Source organism: Chelon labrosus (genome assembly GCF_963514085.1).
Source record: "Chelon labrosus genome assembly, chromosome: 7".
NCBI lineage: Eukaryota > Metazoa > Chordata > Actinopteri > Mugiliformes > Mugilidae > Chelon > Chelon labrosus.
Window position 1 is genome coordinate 28,308,868 of NC_140343.1, and position 21,904 is coordinate 28,330,771.

Consider the following 21,904-nt stretch of genomic DNA (forward strand, 5'->3'; position numbering starts at 1 on the left):
ATGGACAGGGTTACAGTTGTGAGCTATTGTTTAGGACTCCTGGGTTTGTTACTACTGCAGGGAGTGCTTAATGTGGAGGGGCGGAGCATATTTAACCCTGGTGAGTGTGCAAAATTTGATTCTTTTCAGACAAATTGCAAAAAAAATAATAATAATAATTAAAATGCTGCATGCAACTAGTGCATCTTTTTACAAAGATAGTCATGATAGTCAATAGATTGTATTTTCTATTAGTTTGTTATGTATAAAGTGGTAATTATTTTCTTTGTACATGCAGGAAACCCTGTTTTTGATCCCAAAGAAGTCACAGATTCCCAGAGCAAGATTCTAGCACTATTACTACAAAAGAGCTTAGTTCCTGTTGAAAAGGACGATCATCTGGGTGAGATATGAAGAAACACAAAAATAATAATTAACAATACAAATACATCATTGCTTGTATGTTAACTGGATTTCCAATCCGCAGGTATCGAGCTGGCTAATGCATTAGCTGAGCTAGAAGAGGTAAGGATTTTTTTTAAGTGACCTAAGTGAAGCTGCTCCACAAAGTGTGGATTAATCAGGAATCTTATCATGATGTGTTTGTGTAGAAATGGAGAGCAGGCGTCTTGTTTCAGTGCAGCTCCAAAATGTGAATTAAATCTAAGCAGACAACGTAACACATTAAATGAGCCGCTGAATGGACTGTTTATTTAGATGATGGCAACAGTCCTGGTGTGTTGTTTGCTTATAGCTGCGGGCGCTGAGGGAGGACCTGGAGCTGGAAAGGAAGATTCAAGCTAATATAGCAGAAAGCAAATCCCTAACAAAGAAGCGAGGAGAACGTAAGTTTAATAAGAATCCTACACACAGATTCATTTATGGAATTGAGCGCAACCTTTGCACTATTAATATTCCTAATATCCTTCATCGACAGCTTGTTTCTGGAAATACTGTGTCTGACACAAATGCAAGAAGAGGAGGACCACTGTGAAATCTTGCTGCAAAGCCCAACATAGCCTTAAAACTCTCAACACCAGTATTATAATCACACTGTATTTATTCCAGCAATATAAAATTGTGCCATAATCAATGTCATCAATAAATGTAGGTTTTCTGTGCACTGAGGTGCTTTTGTGAAAGCTCTAAACAATGTCTCTGTACATCTTGAATCTGTAAATAATCGCTGACTCACTGGAAATACTTGAGGGTCAGGTATGACAAAAAAGTACTTGACTGCAAAGTCATATTTTTATTTCACAAGGATATGTTTGCCTGTCGCTTGTGTTTTTGTCGCTCTCCTGTGGCAGAAGTAGGAATTGCACCTTTTTACTCCACTGCCGACAAACGTCTCATCTATCACTGCTTTTACAAACGCACTGCTGTTAAATTTACTCTGTAAATAAAATTACAATGTCAATCTGTATTTTATTGTATTGTTTTGCTTTAGATCTTGAAGTGTGATATTAGATTAGATTAGATTCAACTTTATTGTCATTACACATGTACATGTACAGAGCAACGAAATGCAGTTTAGCATCTAACCAGAAGTGCAATAGGCAGTAAGTGCACGTGGCATAAATATTATGGTAAATAAGTATGGTACAGCATATGGACAATATTTACAGATTAGAACCTATGTACAGATGAGACCATATATACAGGTTAATGATCAAGATATACATAACGATTGAGTGAGGTACTATGAACATATTATACAGATGGATTTGTTCGTTAAATTATGGGTACGACTATGTTATGGGTCGTTATGGGTACGACTTGATGTCTGAGGAGGATGTCTGAGGAGAATTTTCTCATCATGCCAAGAAGATTTTATAATATTATTGTTCACTGTATCAGTATTCATTCCCGTCATACTGATTTAAAATTGAAATCAGTGATTTTAAACTGTGGCAGTAAGCATCTAAGTGACGGAATGTGGCACATGGTGCACATTTGCAGTGAGTCACAAGCTTAGTCTAAACAAAGAGAGAGCTGCGGTGAAAAGGCATGAATCATACAGAGCCCGACAGACAGAATGGGTTTCAGGGAAACCAGACTGAATATGACGCTGAGCTACAGTCACAGACTAAAACAACAGCTTCAAATAAACTGGTGACTTTTGCATTGTAGAGTTTCAGAGTATATTAGCCTCATGAACACACCTAAATAACAAATATAGCCCCTCAGTATTTATGCACACATGAAACACAGCATGACAAAAATAGATTTGGTATACTGAAGATTTAACGTTGTAAAAAATCTCAATATCATTATGTTCACCATTAGCATTTTTTAAATTTCAAACATAGAAAGGAAAAAAATGCTTCTAATTCAATTTTTAACATAATTTTCAGCTGCTTACAAAAGCTGCTGCTTGTTTTTGAAAGCTCTTTGTCCCCATCACGATCAGCTCTCTGAAGATTTTAAAGTGACACCAGCAATTAAACTAAATGGCAGCCAAATGAAAATTTGTAGTCAGAGTCAAAACATCTGTACCCAGTTAAGACAAGTCAAACCATTTTTGCAAAATCTGCATATTGCATCCAAAATATTAGGATAAGATGAGAGGGAGCATTCATGTAACATATATTGTAAAGTGCCTGGGGTAAGATTAAGGCAAATGGACACACAAACTCAAAACAAGGACATGAAAGGGAATGAATGAAAAAACACGAGTAGGTCAAGCACTTATAAATGCGAATATACAGTAAGCATCTCTTTCACAATTTTTTCACGAACATGTTGAAATCAACAAACAGTTCAGGCCCTAACTGTTTTGCTTGAAAAGCGGGAGTTAATAATTGAACTTCAGGGTTGAGATCAATGATTTGGCAACATGAAGGGGGTGTGTGTGATGGAGGGCTTCTGGTTAGTCATGTTGGCGGTAAGAACTGATAGACAGACAGAGGGTGTCCATCTCTTCAAGAGAGCGCGCGAGAGAGGAGCAGCACAGAGCACAGCAGACAAAATGGACAAAATGGATTCCTACTTCAGAGGTCAGTAGAATATTTATCTTGTTTTGGTTTTTGCCCTATATCACATTTGAAAAAAAAATATGTTTAAATGTGTGTGCCTTTGTGTTAACTGTACAGGCACCTTTTGGATGACATTCATCCTCTCCACACTGCCACTCCTCAGCTGCACCATGGTTTGCCCCAGAAGCTGTTGGTGCAACTTTATGGGTGCTGTCCAGTGTATTGGCCTCACCATCACAGATATACCACAACAGCTGCCCCTCCACACATACTTGCTACAGCTCAATGCCACAAACATGACCGTCATAAATGAGCAGAGTTTGGTAAACCAGGACCTCTTATTGCGTTTTAGTCTCACTCACAGCCACCTACACACTATCCATCCGCAGGTCTTCCACATAGCTCCTCAGCTCAAGTCTGTCAAGCTGTCATCCAATGATCTCTCCACCCTCCCTGCTCGAGTGTTCAGTCCACTCAGAATGCTGCAACAGCTGCATTTAGATAGGAACCAGTTGGAGATCCTTTCTCCAGACATGTTCGAAGGACTTGCTGGTCTGCTGGATCTGGATCTGAGTAACAACAAACTCACTAGTCCTGCTCCAGACATTTTTGATGGACTAACAAATCTCACCTTTCTGAACCTCGGCAGGAACTTCATCAAGAAGCTTCCACCTACTATCTTTCACTCCCTCACCAAGCTTCAGGTGCTCTTGATTTATCACAATGAGATAGACATACTAGAAGCTGGGATCTTCGATAATCTTGTCAACCTTGTGGAGCTAAAAATCCATCACAACCATATTGCCAGCATTGCACCTCAGGTGTTCTGGTCACTGAGGAAGCTGAGCACCTTAACTCTGTCCTCCAACCATCTTCAGGCTATCCCAGAGAAGAGCTTCTACAACATGCCCAAGTTGAGCAAACTCACCATTTACAACAACCCTCTATTATCTCTGCCAGACGAGCTGATGGGTCACATGCCTGAAATGAGAGAATTTTATCTGTATGGTACCAACCTCACCACTGTTCCTGGGAATTTGTTTGCTAACATGTCTGGGCTGCTGAGGCTTAACTTCCATTCAAACGTCAAGCTAAGGGAGTTGCCGCCAGATCTCTTCTGCTGTCTTCCCGACCTTCAGAAGCTCTCCCTAAAATACAACAACATCGTCCACTTGCATCCTGAACTGTTCTCTAGACTACCCACACTGAACATACTGCTCCTCAATAACAACAAGCTGCAGAGTCTACCAGAGACCATCTTCCAGGGTCTTGGAGGAATTCTGAGCATAGATTTAAGCAATAACAGCCTAGAAACTCTTCCAGGAGATATCTTTTTGTCAAATACAGTTCTGAAGGCTCTTACTCTGAGGGGCAACCCCTGGAACTGTATCATCAGGGATATTGTACGATGGATAAGAAACAATGAGCACGTTGTTCTGGACAAAGAAGACGCGACATGTCACAGCCCAATGTACCATATGCTCCGTACCATTGCCTCTCTGAGAGAGGATGAGTTCTACATTTGCGATCCCATAAGACCCAATACTGATTTTCCTTGAACTGATGAAGACTTCCATGAGCCAACACAACCATCACATGTTGTTTCAACCCACGGACATACCACATTCACGCCAGCAACAGCAACAGCATCTATCACTGCTTTTACAAACGCACTGCTGTTAAATTTACTCTGTAAATAAAATTACAATCTCAATCTGTATTTTATTGTATTGTTTTGCTTTAGATCTTGAAGTGTCTCAAAAAGAAAATGATATGGGTATGACTTGATGTCTGAGGAGAATTTTCTCATCATGCCAAGAAGACTTTATAATATTATTGTTCACTGTATCAGTATACATTGTCGTCATACTGATTTAAAAATGATATCAGTGATTTTAAACCGTGGCAGTAAGCATCTAAGTGACGGAATGTGGCACATGGTGCACATTTGCAGTGAGTCACAAGCTTAGTCGAAACAGAGAGCTGCGGTGAAAAGGTTGAATGTGACGCTGAGCTACAGTCACACACTAAAACAGCAGCTTCAAATAAACTGGTGACTTTTGCATTGTAGAGTTTCAGAGTATATTAACCTCATGAACACACCTAAATAACAAATATAGCCCCTCAGTATTTATGCACACATGAAACACAACATGACAAAAATAGATTTGGTATACTGAAGATTTAACGTTGTAAAAAATCTCAATATCATTATGTTCACCATTAGCATTTTTTAAATTTCAAACATAGAAAGGAAAAAAATGCTTCTAATTCAATTTTTAACATAATTTTCAGCTGCTTACAAAAGCTGCTGCTTGTTTTTGAAAGCTCTTTGTCCCCATCACGATCAGCTCTCTGAAGATTTTAAAGTGACACCAGCAATTAAACTAAATGGCAGCCAAATGAAAATTTGTAGTCAGAGTCAAAACATCTGTACCCAGTTAAGAGAAGTCAAACCATTTTTGCAAAATCTGCATATTGCATCCAAAATATTAGGATAAGATGAGAGGGAGCATTCATGTAACATATATTGTAAAGTGCCTGGGGTAAGATTAAGGCAAATGGACACACAAACTCAAAACAAGGACATGAAAGGGAATGAATGAAAAAACACGAGTAGGTCAAGCACTTATAAATGCGAATATACAGTAAGCATCTCTTTCACAATTTTTTTTACGAACATGTTGAAATCAACAAACAGTTCAGGCCCTAACTGTTTTGCTTGAAAAGCGGGAGTTAATAATTGAACTTCAGGGTTGAGATCAATGATTGGGCAACATGAAGGGGGTGTGTGTGATGGAGGGCTTCTGGTTAGTCATGTTGGCGGTAAGAACTGATAGACAGACAGAGGGTGTCCATCTCTTCAAGAGAGTGCGCGAGAGAGGAGCAGCACAGAGCACAGCAGACAAAATGGACAAAATGGATTCCTACTTCAGAGGTCAGTAGAATATTTATCTTGTTTTGGTTTTTGCCCTATATCACATTTGAAAAAAAATGTTTAAATGTGTGTGCCTTTGTGTTAACTGTACAGGCACCTTTTGGATGACATTCATCCTCTCCACACTGCCACTCCTCAGCTGCACCATGGTTTGCCCCAGAAGCTGTCGGTGCAACTTTATGGGTGCTGTCCAGTGTATTGGCCTCACCATCACAGATATACCACAACAGCTGCCCCTCCACACATACTTGCTACAGCTCAATGCCACAAACATGACCGTCATAAATGAGCAGAGTTTGGTAAACCAGGACCTCTTATTGCGTTTTAGTCTCACTCACAGCCACCTACACACTATCCATCCGCAGGTCTTCCACATAGCTCCTCAGCTCAAGTCTGTCAAGCTGTCATCCAATGATCTCTCCACCCTCCCTGCTCGAGTGTTCAGTCCACTCAGAATGCTGCAACAGCTGCATTTAGATAGGAACCAGTTGGAGATCCTTTCTCCAGACATGTTCGAAGGACTTGCTGGTCTGCTGGATCTGGATCTGAGTAACAACAAACTCACTAGTCCTGCTCCAGACATTTTTGATGGACTAACAAATCTCACCTTTCTGAACCTCGGCAGGAACTTCATCAAGAAGCTTCCACCTACCATCTTTCACTCCCTCACCAAGCTTCAGGTGCTCTTGATTTATCACAATGAGATAGACGTACTAGAAGCTGGGATCTTCGATAATCTTGTCAACCTTGTGGAGCTAAAAATCCATCACAACCATATTGCCAGCATTGCACCTCAGGTGTTCTGGTCACTGAGGAAGCTGAGCACCTTAACTCTGTCCTCCAACCATCTTCAGGCTATCCCAGAGAAGAGCTTCTACAACATGCCCAAGTTGAGCAAACTCACCATTTACAACAACCCTCTATTATCTCTGCCAGACGAGCTGATGGGTCACATGCCTGAAATGAGAGAATTTTATCTGTATGGTACCAACCTCACCACTGTTCCTGGGAATTTGTTTGCTAACATGTCTGGGCTGCTGAGGCTTAACTTCCATTCAAACGTCAAGCTAAGGGAGTTGCCGCCAGATCTCTTCTGCTGTCTTCCCGACCTTCAGAAGCTCTCCCTAAAATACAACAACATCGTCCACTTGCATCCTGAACTATTCTCTAGACTACCCACACTGAACATACTGCTCCTCAATAACAACAAGCTGCAGAGTCTACCAGAGACCATCTTCCAGGGTCTTGGAGGAATTCTGAGCATAGATTTAAGCAATAACAGCCTAGAAACTCTTCCAGGAGATATCTTTTTGTCAAATACAGTTCTGAAGGCTCTTACTCTGAGGGGCAACCCCTGGAACTGTATCATCAGGGATATTGTACGATGGATAAGAAACAATGAGCACGTTGTTCTGGACAAAGAAGACGCGACATGTCACAGCCCAATGTACCATATGCTCCGTACCATTGCCTCTCTGAGAGAGGATGAGTTCTACATTTGCGATCCCATAAGACCCAATACTGATTTTCCTTGAACTGATGAAGACTTCCATGAGCCAACACAACCATCACATGTTGTTTCAACCCACGGACATACCACATTCACGCCAGCAACAGCAACAGCAACAGCATCTATCACTGCTTTTACAAACGCACTGCTGTTAAATTTACTCTGTAAATAAAATTACAATCTCAATCTGTATTTTATTGTATTGTTTTGCTTTAGATCTTGAAGTGTCTCAAAAAGAAAATGATATGGGTATGACTTGATGTCTGAGGAGAATTTTCTCATCATGCCAAGAAGACTTTATAATATTATTGTTCACTGTATCAGTATACATTGTCGTCATACTGATTTAAAAATGATATCAGTGATTTTAAACCGTGGCAGTAAGCATCTAAGTGACGGAATGTGGCACATGGTGCACATTTGCAGTGAGTCACAAGCTTAGTCGAAACAGAGAGCTGCGGTGAAAAGGTTGAATGTGACGCTGAGCTACAGTCACACACTAAAACAGCAGCTTCAAATAAACTGGTGACTTTTGCATTGTAGAGTTTCAGAGTATATTAACCTCATGAACACACCTAAATAACAAATATAGCCCCTCAGTATTTATGCACACATGAAACACAACATGACAAAAATAGATTTGGTATACTGAAGATTTAACGTTGTAAAAAATCTCAATATCATTATGTTCACCATTAGCATTTTTTAAAGGGGTCCTAGAATCAAAACCACATTTACGTTGTTCCTGTTGAATTTAGGCTCCGAGTGGTGTCTAAGGACCACACCAAAAACTTCACCGCCTTCTCCAGCCAGCTTTCGTATGCAAATTCAAAACTAGAAACGGCCGTGTTGAAATGGGCAAATCTGAACAGAGCTCCGATATTACGTAATAGGCGCCCAGCCCTTTTGGATACACCCTCTCTCATTTGCATGTTCCAGCCCACTGTAAGGGCGGAGGCGTTAGCTAGCTAGTCCCAGCGACAGCTAACCGCAGTTTCTGACAAGAAGGATACGGTATGTCGGACTATGCGTGTAATGTTCCAGGATGTTTGGGGCAGGTCAAGACTCTACACAGACTTCCCCAAGAACTCAACTGTCAGCGGGAATGGTTGATGTTCATTTACAACCGCGTTCCACAGAGCTTCAACCCGAGGTTGGTAGTTTGTTCTGCCCACTTCACCCCGGAGTGTTTCTCCAACCTCGGACAGTATCAAGCTGGCTGTGTCGCCGGGATAGCTCAGTGGGTAGAGCTGGCGACCCATATACCGAGGATGAGTCCTTGTTGCAGCAGCCTAGGGTTCGAGTCCGACCTGTGGCTTTTTGCTGCGTGTTATCCCCTCTCTCTCTGCCCCCCTTTCCTGTCTATCTTCAGCTGTCTCTATAATAAAGGCAGCAAAAAGCCCCCAAAAAATATATTTAAAAAAAAAAAAAAAAAAAGTATCAAGCCGGCTTTGGCTCTAGCTTCAGCCCGGTGGATTAGGCCAATCAGCTTTCAGGATATGTGGGCCAATCAGCCTTTGGGTAAACTGGCCAATCAGCACGCAGCTCATTTCATTATTCATGAACTTGCTGAGTGGGCGGGAAAAACAAACTGTTTCATTGCAGGGCTTATTTATGACCTTGTATTAGGCTCTCTAGCAGTGCTCCTGGGGCGTTTTCAGCCCCACAAATTTACATATGCCATTATTTAGGCTCAAAGATCAATTCCTAATGGTCATAAAATGTATTCTAGGACCCCTTTAAATTTCAAACATAGAAAGGAAAAAAATGCTTCTAATTCAATTTTTAACATAATTTTCAGCTGCTTACAAAAGCTGCTGCTTGTTTTTGAAAGCTCTTTGTCCCCATCACGATCAGCTCTCTGAAGATTTTAAAGTGACACCAGCAATTAAACTAAATGGCAGCCAAATGAAAATTTGTAGTTAGAGTCAAAACATCTGTACCCAGTTAAGAGAAGTCAAACCATTTTTGCAAAATCTGCATATTGCATCCAAAATATTAGGATAAGATGAGAGGGAGAATTCATGTAACATATATTGTAAAGTGTCTGGGGTAAGATTAAGGCAAATGGACACACAAACTCAAAACAAGGACATGAAAGGGAACGAATGAAAAAACACAAGTAGGTCAAGCACTTATAAATGCGAATATACAGTAAGCATCTCTTTCACAATTTTTTCACGAACATGTTGAAATCAACAAACAGTTCAGTCCCTAACTGTTTTGCTTGAAAAGCGGGAGTTATCTGTTTCAGTTCAGTCCATGAACTGGAAGCAGAGGAGGCTGAGACTGCAAAGATAAGTTCTAAGGAAATGAACCAGCACCCTCCGTGCCACTCAAAACAATAGCCAAAACATACAGCATTAAGCCAGTTTTATAAAATCAAACAATAATGTAGAATTCCAGTATTAGGATGAAGATAAACCTAGTTAAATATGTCATCCTAGTCGTAACAGTGTAACGTTTCTTTAAATATTTAAACACTCCGTACAATAATTGAACTTCAGGGTTGAGATCAATGATTGGGCAACATGAAGGGGGTGTGTGTGATGGAGGGCTTCTGGTTAGTCATGTTGGCGGTAAGAACTGATAGACAGACAGAGGGTGTCCATCTCTTCAAGAGAGCGCACGAGAGAGGAGCAGCACAGAGCACAGCAGACAAAATGGACAAAATGGATTCCTACTTCAGAGGTCAGTAGAATATTTATCTTGTTTTGGTTTTTGCCCTAAATCACATTTGAAAAAAATAAATAAAAAATGTTTAAATGTGTGTGCCTTTGTGTTAACTGTACAGGCACCTTTTGGATGACATTCATCCTCTCCACACTGCCACTCCTCAGCTGCACCATGGTTTGCCCCAGAAGCTGTCGGTGCAACTTTATGGGTGCTGTCCAGTGTATTGGCCTCACCATCACAGATATACCACAACAGCTGCCCCTCCACACATACTTGCTACAGCTCAATGCCACAAACATGACCGTCATAAATGAGCAGAGTTTGGCAAACCAGGACCTCTTATTGCGTTTTAGTCTCACTGACAGCCACCTACACAGTATTAATCCGCAGGCCTTCCACATAGCTCCTCAGCTCAAGTCTGTCAAGCTGTCATCCAATGATCTCTCCACCCTCCCTGCTCGAGTGTTCAGTCCACTCAGAATGCTGCAACAGCTGCATTTAGATGGGAACCAGTTGGAGATCCTTTCTCCAGACATGTTCGAAGGACTTGCTGGTCTGCTGGATCTGGATCTGAGTAACAACAAACTCACTAGTCCTGCTCCAGACATTTTTGATGGACTAACAAATCTCACCTTTCTGAACCTTGGCAGGAACTTCATCAAGAAGCTTCCACCTACTATCTTTCACTCCCTTACCAAGCTTCAGGTGCTCTTGATTTATCACAATGAGATAGACGTACTAGAAGCTGGGATCTTTGATAATCTTGTCAACCTTGTGGAGCTAAAAATCCATCACAACCATATAGCTAGCATTGCACCTCAGGTGTTCTGGTCACTGAGGAAGCTGAGCACCTTAACTCTGTCCTCCAACCATCTTCAGGCTATCCCAGAGAAGAGCTTCTACAACATGCCCAAGTTGAGCAAACTCACCATTTACAACAACCCTCTATTATCTCTGCCAGACGAGCTGATGGGTCACATGCCTGAAATGAGAGAATTTTATCTGTATGGTACCAACCTCACCACTGTTCCTGGGAATCTGTTTGCTAACATGTCTGGGCTGCTGAGGCTTAACTTCCATTTAAATGTCAAGCTAAGGGAGTTGCCGCCAGATCTCTTCTGCTGTCTTCCCGACCTTCAGAAGCTCTCCCTAAAATACAACAACATCGTCCACTTGCATCCTGAACTGTTCTCCAAACTACCCACACTGAACATACTGCTCCTCAATAACAACAAGCTGCAGAGTCTACCAGAGACCATCTTCCAGGGTCTTGGAGGAATTCTGAGCATAGATTTAAGCAATAACAGCCTAGAAACTCTTCCAGGAGATATCTTCTTGTCAAATACAGTTCTGAAGGTTCTTACTCTGAGGGGCAACCCCTGGAACTGTATTTGTAGCATCAGGGATATTGTACGATGGATAAGAAATAATGAGCACGTTGTTCTGGACAAAGAAGACGCGATATGTCACAGCCCAAAGTACCATATGCTCCGTACCATTGCCTCTCTGAGAGAGGATGAGTTCTACATTTGCGATCTTAGAAGAGCCAATACTGATTTTCCTTTAACTGATGAAGACTTCTATGAGACAACGCAACCATCACATGTTGTTTCAACCCATGGACAAACCACATTCACGCAACCCACAACAACAACAACAGCAACAGCAGCAACACCAACAGCAACAGCAACGGCAACAGCAACAGCAACGGCAACAGCAACAACAGCAACAGCAACAGCAACAACATCAAGTGCCACTTTGGGAGCTGGCCAGGAAGTCACCCTTGGAACGATCACTTTAGCTGCAAAACCACCCACCTCACATGCTACAACACTCTCAACATCCCTTCATTCTACAGCCACCACTCTACCCAATGAAGCTCCTAAAATGTCACCTGTTTTTTATGGCATGCTGGTGGTTGAACAGGGGCCTGAGTTTGTCCACCATAACTTCCACAAAGGCTGGGTGTATGTGTGGTTTCTGCCCTCCAACACAACCATGGCTGGGTTCCTCATGTTTTGCCACATCAGTCTCGTGGCCACAGGCTTGTTGCTCATTCTCGCTGCCATTTATGGCATGTATCGCCTCAACCAAGCTATGCTAAAAGATGAGTGTGCACATAATGAGGAGTAACACGCTATTATTAAGCCGGCTGCACAAGAAGATAAACTGTCCGTCTCCAGAGGTTTCACTTCCTGAACAATTACAGTTGTTGTTTTTTGAGTTTGAAGTTGAGGACAACTGAACTTGGAATAGAGTGTTTAAAACACAGTGACAAAGCTAAACTTGAGGACATTTTAAAATAGTAAAAGTGCTGTAAGTAATACTGCGCAGTAGTATGTAAGCTTAAAAAAAAAGAACTACTGTAATCTATGCTAACATTTTTCACCACTTGTTTGTTCATAATTAGAAATAATATTTGTAGAGCTATAAGGATTCAATTACTCAATTTAAAATATTCAGCAAGTCTTTGAAAGCACATGACAAAACAAAGAAGTTATCTAAATATTTTGGGGTTTTGGACTCTTTGTCAGAAATAGACCAAGCCACTCATCAGTCAGTCCTTCCTCCTTTGCTTTCTGCCTTGTCTAGTGTTGCATGCAAACATTAATTCACGCTGATGTCTGTCCAGTATGTGTAAATGTACCCTGTTTTATCTGCCTGCTTTTACATCAGAAAATCGCATTGCTAAACTTCATTAAGTTGATTCAAGCCACTTCATCAGAAGTGATTTGGTTCCCTCTAGTGGTTTTTGTATAAATACTGAATAAACTTTTTAGTAAATCATACTATGTCCAGATTTTCTTTTTTTATATATATATTGACATGTATTTATTGAGTTTTAACAGTTTACAAAATTACATTTTAATACATTTAACAAAGCTTACAATTGTCAAACTAGAAAAGAATATTCTCCAACCACCTCAAAGAAAAAATAAATAGAGAAAAGAGCTAAGAAGAAAATAAAACTCAAAACTGGGTAACGACATTATCATACACAGCTTAGCATCACATGGTCGACAGTTAGGGACATAGCATCTTCAAGTTACCAGAGCTTCTTCAACTTCACAGTTCTTTAAGAATGCAAGAAAGCCAGATTTATTTTCTCTCTCTCCCTCGCTGTATTTTTTCCCCCTTTCTCTCTGTGAATGAGTCTTGTTTGTGTAAAGGACGTCGGAGATTTGATGTTCACTTGAGGAATGTAAATGGCAGCAAAATATGTCAGTGTGAGGTCATTCCTGCCTTTCCCATCACTAGTTGAGAGTGTAATTTTATCAACATCTGTTATCTGTTTGCAACTGGCCCAACCTTTAAACTTCTAAATTGCGGTAACAAGAATCGCCACCTATTTAGTCCTCCCAATTTCCATCTCTGAATCTTCCAAAACAAAAATGCTTTTTACTGGAACGAAGGAGAACTGTGCTTTTCCAAAATGAATCACTTGTGGGATACAGGAAAAATGGACCATCATTCATGTAACAGGAAGCACATTTGATGATGATTTTACAAGGTCAGTGAGCATAGAAGGTTTCAAGATAACACATTCCTTAGCAAAACAGCATCCCTGTAATTTCCCAAGCTTCCATTATGGAACAAAACCACAGCAATGTGAACACACAGTGATTGTTTTTTCTGGAACATCCAGAAAAGACAATCACTGTGTCTTTTCACAGAAAAGTTTGACATGAGAGCAGATTGTTAAGGGACTAACCAGCTGGTAACAACAGTTGCACAGATAGCTCTAAATAGTGTTCATATTTCGAGACAAAACAATGGAAAGTGCTGGTTAAATCGTTCAGTCCCTTTTAACTCTCACAAAATGACAGCAGATGCCAGAAATCCCATGAGAAGTGATTAGACTTTAAATAAACCGGCAAACAAAAGAGGATGAATTGCTGAACAGCACCCAAGTTCATTGCCATGACAACAGGTTATTAGGCATTTCCAGTACGCTGAGCACACACAGTGGACACACATACACTCACAGCGACAGAAGGTGACACACGCAGAGGAACTTACACTGCAAAGGGATGAGGAACTCTTGACCACGCAGAAAAACAAGTGAAAAGATTCCGTGATGTACTTAGTCGTTGTTCTGTTGGACTTTCCAAGGAACATTGATAACCTTTGGTCTTAACAGACTAGTGTAGGCAAACACAAATTGTTCCACAAGTAAAAGATAAATTATTGTGACATTAAAAACAAGTAGTTATAGCCAAACGTGCTAATGGAGACAAATACAACAATTATAATAATAATATTAATAAGTTATGTTATCTTTAGTCTCTAATTGGCTCATATCAAAATTTACATGTATTCCCATTTTTTCCCATTTCCAAAAGTCTAGGTTAGTCATGCTGAATTTATATTTGTAATTATTCATTTCCAATAATCTCTTTATCACCATGTGGGTCCAAGTCATTGCTACTGTAACTTGTCCATGTATAGCTGCAACACTTCTGATGCAAAGTCATAGTTTAGATTCAAAACTGTCAGCGGTAAAGGTGCATATGTGGAAGCAGCCCGGACTCTTCATTCTTATATTTGCTTGCTCAAAAAGAGAAATTACTGCAATCTAACAGTAGTCATTTTCTTGTGTTTGTCTTTCCCTTAAACAAGGCTAAATTCAGGAAAGTATGAAAAAACAAAAAATAAAAATCACGTTCTCCGAACTTCTAACAGAAAACTAACAGGATGAGTAAGAGCAGCTCCTCTAACTCCTAATTTAATTAGGTATACTTTCCCACACATGTGGCACAAATTACTGACATAACATAACAGCAAGCTCACATGCTGACCAGATGTTTACTCAGGAAAACAAGGCTGCACTTAACTCTTAAACCCAAGCACTGTAACAGTGAAAAAGTCTCACGACACAGCATTAACTCTTTGATTGCCACACAGTCAGTCACAGTCTTTCCAGTGTATCATCCATCAGCTCCTTGTGGACAAACATCTGTAAAAAGATGTAGAGACTGTGGGACAGAGAGAGGCGGTATAATTGATTATTTTATTAGCTACATAATAGCATTGATGGCTGTGGTAAATTAACTATAAAACAATAGTAGGACCACAGTGCTCCAACAACATCTTTCTATACGTTAACTCCACCCTCACTATCTGTTCTCCTGCGGTTTCATGGGTGAGGCAGTCTAATGTCAAAAACAGAAGTGGCTGCGCAACCCATCTTGTCAAAGGACAAACATTTCGATTTCCATGAACCACTTCAGAAAAACTGAGCAAAGACATTTATTTTTTTCCTGAATTAAGTGAAATCCACTTGATTCAGTCTGGATATTTAATCAGTCAGTCTCATCATACGTATTGTATATGCACAAACTAAAACTCTGTACAAGAGCAAAGAAAGCCTCATTACATAATGTCAGCCAGAATTACCAGTACTGAAGAATTTGACCTGAACATGACTTCACACAGGTTGATTATGGTGTTAAAGCTGCTGTGACATAAGAGAGAGTGAACACAACTCGGTTAATCCTTTTATTTTTTGATCATCTTGAAATTTGTAATCCCCTAAAAGTGGATATGTGTCCGAACCTGCCAAGTGGCCAAACCATCTGTTTCGTCAGTCAGTCATGGTGTCAGTCAGACACCATGACTGACAGAATCAGAATCTGCAGATTTATTTCATGCTAAAACAGAGCAGCAGAGCGGTGAGTGGCACAACAGCAGTAGGCTCTCTCAAAGTGCTGCGTTGTTTAACACGGAAAATTAACAACGTTGCGTTCGAAGTGTGCCTCACTAATTAAAGTCCCCTGCACTACATTTACCCCAAAATTAAAATGCATCCGAATTTCACATACCGATGACGTCATACCAAAGATATGTAGAGATGTTACTTTGCACAACCAAACAAAAAGGCATGCACACACACAAACAATACCACAAACCATAAACATGAAACCAACTATTGTTTTCAACTGAACCAGAGTCCCATCCTCCTTTTAACATCTTATGTACATTCACATGCCCATTTAAACACAAAATCAGTTCCGACACCAAGTAGCACCAGAGGGTGGGGCTTCCTCTTGCCTGATCCCCCTCCACCATGTTAAGGAAAAAAAAGAGACTGTGTGAGAGAGGCACAGAAGGGCCAGAGGGGCGGTCGGGAATCTAAACACTGACGCTGAAGCCTCACAAAAAAAGGACCTACAAATTCCAGGTTAGTCTTTCATAGTCAATCTCGGATTAATGAAAAAAGATGACAAAGAGCAGAAAAATGTGACAGTGTTGAAAACTTTTAAAGGATTACTGAAGCTGAAAAGGAAGGACGTACATAAAAGACAAGCGAACACCACCACTCTGTTAACAAATCGACTGCAACCACTGAAGGTAAGTTCGGCAAAATGGCACAACAGCGTTCTATTGAGGTCTACTGCCTGCTGCTTATTTTTAACATACATATAACCATGTGGCAGCAATATTTCAGAGTTCAAATTAAGTGAATATGATACTTCTGTCTGCATTCTGGTATGGTATTTGGTATTTGATTTCATATCCTGAATACTAACACTATATCTGATAAACATAGAGTAAAGTGTTTAAACAAACCTCAGGGTAACTTTTGTGATTTTACTACTGATCTTTTTTAGTACAGCTTGCTGGATTGTTCTTTTCAGATATAGTGCTAATCTATTTAGCTACAGAAGAGGGGAAAAAAATCTAAGCAATTACAGATAAACTGGTTCCAGGTTGTAACAGCTGAGAGATAGCAGTGCCTTTTTTTTGGACTGGGATGTTAATGTACTGTATAAATCAGAGATGGGACATGTAGTTTAGGGGACTTTTTTCCCCTCTTTGTTTTTTTAGTTGTTGTTTTTCATGATTAGATTCTAGTGAAGAGTCACAACAGGCACATGAGCAGCACTGATCCCATTGATTCTGTGTCAATGATTTTGTGAAGAGGTGCTACCATGTCACATGTCTCAGTGGTTCGAAAGTTGCTTAACTCACTTGTTCCCTATATATGGCAATGTTTTCCATTGTGGCACAAACAATCTGTTACATGGTAGTTGTGTAATAAGATACACACCCTATCTGAACGCTGACCTCCCATATTCACAGCAGTAAAGAAAAGGGAACTGTGTTTAATAATAAAACCCCTGGGTGGTGAGCCACAAAATCACAAGTAAATGAAAAAGCGAAATTTACAACTAAAGGTATAATAGCAGCTTACATTTACTTCCATCCCAATGCAGTGGCATAGAACCCCCTTTTTTTAAGCAGGCATGAACACAAAATGTATTAAAAATGCCAACAGCTGTGAGGTAGCGGGGTGTATTTTACAACCTTTAGTTTTTAATTAAAAAATAAATAAATGAAAGAACAGAAAAAGAATGAGAAAGAAATCTGGTACCTTGGAGCTAATAATGGCCTCTTTAGAAAGTTACTCCCGAAGAAAGACACCTCCTGCACCCTAATACATCTCAGCCACTGAGAAACCACTCACACTTGCCAGAACTTTAAAGGGATTTGTTTGGGGAAGCAGGTCATTATACTGGCACGTCTTTGTCTCTGGAGCCTAATGTGCCATTGAAGACAGTCTTTAATTTTAAAATTCTGTCAAAACTCAAGAATCATGTGCTTGTGACAACAAACTAAACAGCTTGTCCATATCCAATAACAATATCCTCTTCAGTACACTCTGGAGATTCACTTCTGAAAACATTGTGCAGCAATTTTTTAAGCACGTATGAGCAGTTGAACTATTGTTGAACACAAAGAAACCAGTAAATGACTTTAATGCCAAAGGCCTGCTAAGCATTGTGATTTAGAATACAATTTAGTTGGCAATGTTAGTAGGCACGGCTCCTAATCACAGGCAACACTGGACCAGTTTATGCAAATGTCTCTGTCTTGGAAAAAAACAAAACAAAACAAGAAAGCTGAGGCTGCAACATGTCCACTGTTACTAATTAGAGTAGCTTTTGGTGTAACCTCCTCATTGTGGTGGAGATTTAAAGTGCAGAGAATCCCTTTGTGGCAGGATGAAGACAAAAATTAACCACAGTCTCTTCCTTTAACAAAAAGTATTGCACAGTGGCCTTCTGGTGAGTGTTATAGTCAGTCAGTCCTTTACAAACTGTATGACTGACTGATGGGATAGAACACTGATTAAGTACTGTGCTTTTACTAAGTTGGTGGACTTGCAAAGAACTGATTTAAAAAGGAATAAAAAAAATTAAAGAAGATATAAATATACTGATATAAAGATATCAACCTACATGTGTAATTGATATAAACTCCTATAAACTTCTTAAAGAATGTGTTCCCAAGCCCAGAATCACTTAAGTCACTTGAGTATCTTCCTTACATTTGAAAAATGCAGACAGACCAAGTAAAAGTAAGAGTAAAATTGGTGCACTGATATAAGTATCATAACCAACCCTTCAACCCTGCAACATATCTGTTTCTTCCAGTATAGGACGAGAATGGACCGGACACTGACGTGGCCTGTGCTCCTGCTGGTCTATTGCCTCAATGCTGTTGTCTGGGCGTGTCCAGATGGATGCCAGTGTGTAGAAGACAAAGTCGGATGCAGTGGCATCTCAGACTTCCCAGCATCTCTGTCCTCATCTACTGAAGCTCTTATCTTTATCAATTGCAAGTTTTATTCACTGAAACCAGAGGACCTGGCTGGTGTTGGTAATGCCCTTCGATCGTTTGCAATTACAAACAGTGTTTTGAATGAAGTGCGCCCAGGCACATTTGATTCTACTCCTGACTTAGTTACTTTAGGTCTTGCAGATACAGAACTTCAAGATCTCCCAGGGGCCTTGTTCCAAAATCTTCAGAGGCTTAATTATTTGTCTCTGAGGAACAACAAGCTCTTGGTCCTTCACCCTCAGTGGTTCACCCAGTTGACAGAGCTGAAAAAACTTGAGCTCAATAAGAACCTTTTCACATCTGTACCTGTGGAAACCTTTCGCCCTCTTACTAAACTCAATTACCTTTCACTTTCTGGAAACAATATCAGTCAACTATCCGGAGAGACATTCAAGGGTCTTTCTGAACTGAAAACATTACGTCTTAATAAAAACATGCTATCAGAATTACCCATTGGCAGTTTGGATGACCTTGTAAACCTGGAGGAACTATCTTTACAAGACAATCTAATCAGTCACCTCCACCATGACGCGTTCTCCAAGACTCTGAAACTCCAAAAGCTATTCCTCTCCCAAAACAGGCTCACATCTCTTCCACAAGGAATCTTCTTACAGCTGCCCCTCCTTTCCCAGATATCTCTGTATGAAAACCAGCTGGAAAGTCTGTTGCCAGGAGTGTTTGGGCCCATGGCCTTGCAGGAGTTGTGGTTGTATGACAACAAGCTCAGCCGTGTGGAAGACGACACTTTCAAAAACCTGACTCAGTTACGCCTCTTGGTGCTTAGTCGCAACCAGATCAGCTATGTGTCCGCTGGTGCATTTAGAGGGTTGGAACAGCTGGGAGAGGTATCACTGCACACTAATCGACTCAACACCTTGCAGGCTGGGACTTTTCAAGGCCTCCCCCGCCTGGTCAACATTTCCTTAGAGCACAACTACTTCAACTCTTTCCCCTCAGGTGTGCTCCAAGGCGTCAGTCAGCTGGGACAGATAGACCTGCAAGACAATCGTCTTTCAAACCTACCACAGGAGAGTCTAGATGCCCTAAGTATAGCAAACGAAATACTCCTGCAGCAGAACCCCTGGCGGTGCGACAAGGATATCCTGCTTCTTAGGGATTGGCTGAGACAGCACCCTGACAAGGTCAACCAAAGCCTTGTGGTGTGTGAAACTCCTTTCACTCTGAAAGGTGAGGTGATAACGTTGCTGACAGATGAGAACCTAATGCCTCTTTACTCTACTGAGGAACCCATGTCAATGTCAACAGAGAAGAGGAGCCAACCCACTACACCTCCTGCCAGAAAAAGCACTTCCTCGCCTGCTGTCAAGACCACACCCTCCTCAGAGTATGAGGATGTCACCAGCAGTGGACAAGGAGATAATGGAACATTTTCTAACAATACTTCAACCATCCTAATCATCATCGCTGCAGTTTCCACTGTCATCATAAGCACTGTCATTGTAAGCTGTGTGTGCTGGAGGAGAAAGAAGAGAGGCAAGGGAAACATAGACACCAGAAATAAGAACTCTGTGCTGTAGACAAGATCAGTCTAAAACCGAGGAAAATATGGATCAGTTGATAGTAGAGCCTGAAAGGCAACAGAAGTAATTACCGCAGTTCCATTCAAACTAACAAACGGTTTTGCTTTTAAATTCATTTACATTCAGTTATTATTATCAAATATGCTATAAAAAGAGAAAGGACATCTTACACACTAGCTATAAAAACACATACCATACCATCTTGTGCCAACACTTGTTGGCACCACTTGTGGTGAATCTAAACCTTGTTTGTCAGCACTAATAATCCAGCATTTTCACTATACATATACAAAATTAAAATTGTAATTTTGAGTCCGCTGTAACCCACTTCAGTGCAATATGCTTCTGTACATTGAATAAATGCACAACCTTTAGTGTGAGCATTATTTATTGTGTTTATTATTTAGTGAACTTCACTGTTTCTGGTATGAATGCAGGCATTAAAACATCACCAACCTGAATCTGAGAGCAAGTTATCCATTGTTGAATTATTGTTCAATTTTTAAATCACCTACAAAGAAAGTCAAAAGTTTCATTCTAAACAGCGTTACAGTGAAATATTGTGCATATCTAATAACAAGGAGACATGAAGGATGTTACAGCCTACTTACTGCAGGTGTCACGCAAAGTTTTAAGTCAGTGATACATTTCTGATCATGTATGACACAATAGCAAAACCCAGTCCAGACTGAGTAGAAAGGTGGTAACATTCATTTGAAATGGAGGCTTGGTTGCTGTTGTTTTCACAGAATTCTGTCTATAAAGTGAAAACTTGACTCTTAAAGGCATGTTTACCAGTCCTTACATCCCTGACGCCTAATGTGAGGGGAGGGGAAAGAGTTGATGAAGTTGTGCTCTAAGGAACCATGTCAGTACTCCCCCTATAGCTTAGACCGGACAAAACTAATCAGTCACAGATGTTGACATGCGAGTCTAAAAGAAAGAAAGGAAGGAAAATAGAAGTTACAAAAATAAAAACATTCTCAGGAAACTAAAGACAAATGCGGGGGGGGGGGGGGGGGGGGGGGGCTGAGCAGTCTGATGCTGTTGAAATGTTACAAATGTAGTTAATAAACTGACTTTGGAAATCGTTTCAAGTTGTTGCAGGTGTTATCTCAGCTCATTTTATTAATCTATTTAGATAATCAGGCGATTGTGTGCAGAATGCTGGTACCTGCAACTGTTAACATTAAACAAATACAAAAAATAGTGCTGTTATAGCACCACGGAGGGGGTGGGATTGGCAGCTACTAAGCCACACCTGCTGATTAGCCTTTGACCAGAGTGATGGGACATGAAAAGGATTGGTTCCCAAATAACTGATATGTATTAACTCTGTCTTTGTCTACTGATTTCACTGAACTTTAGAACAGTCAGCAAGGCTCTGTGGCAAACATATTTTTATGATGTGAGGCATATTAAATGAATGACGTGATCATTTTGTCCTCCTTAATTTGGAAATTTGAGATGTACTTGTAGATATATATATATTTTATTATTATTATTTTTTACATTTGTAGAAATATACTTGATTTTGTGTTTGGAACTCCACTAAGGATTTTATTGTTGAACTGAAAGCACTTTTAACATTATTTTAAGTAATTTATACTTTTTATGAGTAGGGTAAATAATTATTCATCTTGCATAACATTTTACA

The 21,904-nt window shown here is 40.3% G+C and overlaps 2 protein-coding genes and 2 pseudogenes across 6 annotated transcripts; all 4 read left to right on the top strand.

Annotated features, from left to right (window-relative positions):
* On the top strand, positions 1-4,657 carry LOC311490359 (annotated as a pseudogene). Its single transcript has 6 exons — positions 1-100; positions 278-382; positions 467-504; positions 734-824; positions 2,909-2,978; positions 3,075-4,657. The product of its transcript is annotated as an uncharacterized misc_RNA (transcript).
* Positions 4,658-5,722: 1,065 nt separating this feature from the next.
* On the top strand, positions 5,723-7,577 carry LOC311490360 (annotated as a pseudogene). The gene is made up of 3 exons: positions 5,723-5,783; positions 5,826-5,895; positions 5,989-7,577. The product of its transcript is annotated as an uncharacterized misc_RNA (transcript).
* A 2,239-nt stretch (positions 7,578-9,816) lies between these two features.
* LOC311491202 (uncharacterized protein) lies at positions 9,817-12,844 on the top strand. Its single transcript, XM_084549061.1, has 2 exons — positions 9,817-10,096; positions 10,200-12,844. Exons 1-2 carry the CDS (start codon positions 9,937-9,939, stop codon positions 12,212-12,214), a joined length of 2,175 nt encoding a protein of 724 aa, XP_084405187.1. The 5' UTR covers positions 9,817-9,936; the 3' UTR covers positions 12,215-12,844.
* Positions 12,845-15,107: 2,263 nt separating this feature from the next.
* On the top strand, positions 15,108-20,713 carry LOC311490512 (uncharacterized protein). 3 transcript variants are annotated; one of them, XM_084548037.1, is made up of 3 exons: positions 15,108-16,262; positions 16,347-16,432; positions 18,520-20,713. In XM_084548037.1, exon 3 carries the CDS (start codon positions 18,532-18,534, stop codon positions 20,242-20,244), a length of 1,713 nt encoding a protein of 570 aa, XP_084404163.1. In that variant the 5' UTR covers positions 15,108-16,262; positions 16,347-16,432; positions 18,520-18,531; the 3' UTR covers positions 20,245-20,713. The 3 variants fall into 3 exon arrangements, with proteins under 3 accessions (XP_084404163.1, XP_084404164.1, XP_084404162.1); XM_084548038.1 differs by having other exon boundaries at positions 18,525-20,713; XM_084548036.1 differs by having other exon boundaries at positions 15,108-16,432.
* Positions 20,714-21,904: the final 1,191 nt, after the last annotated feature.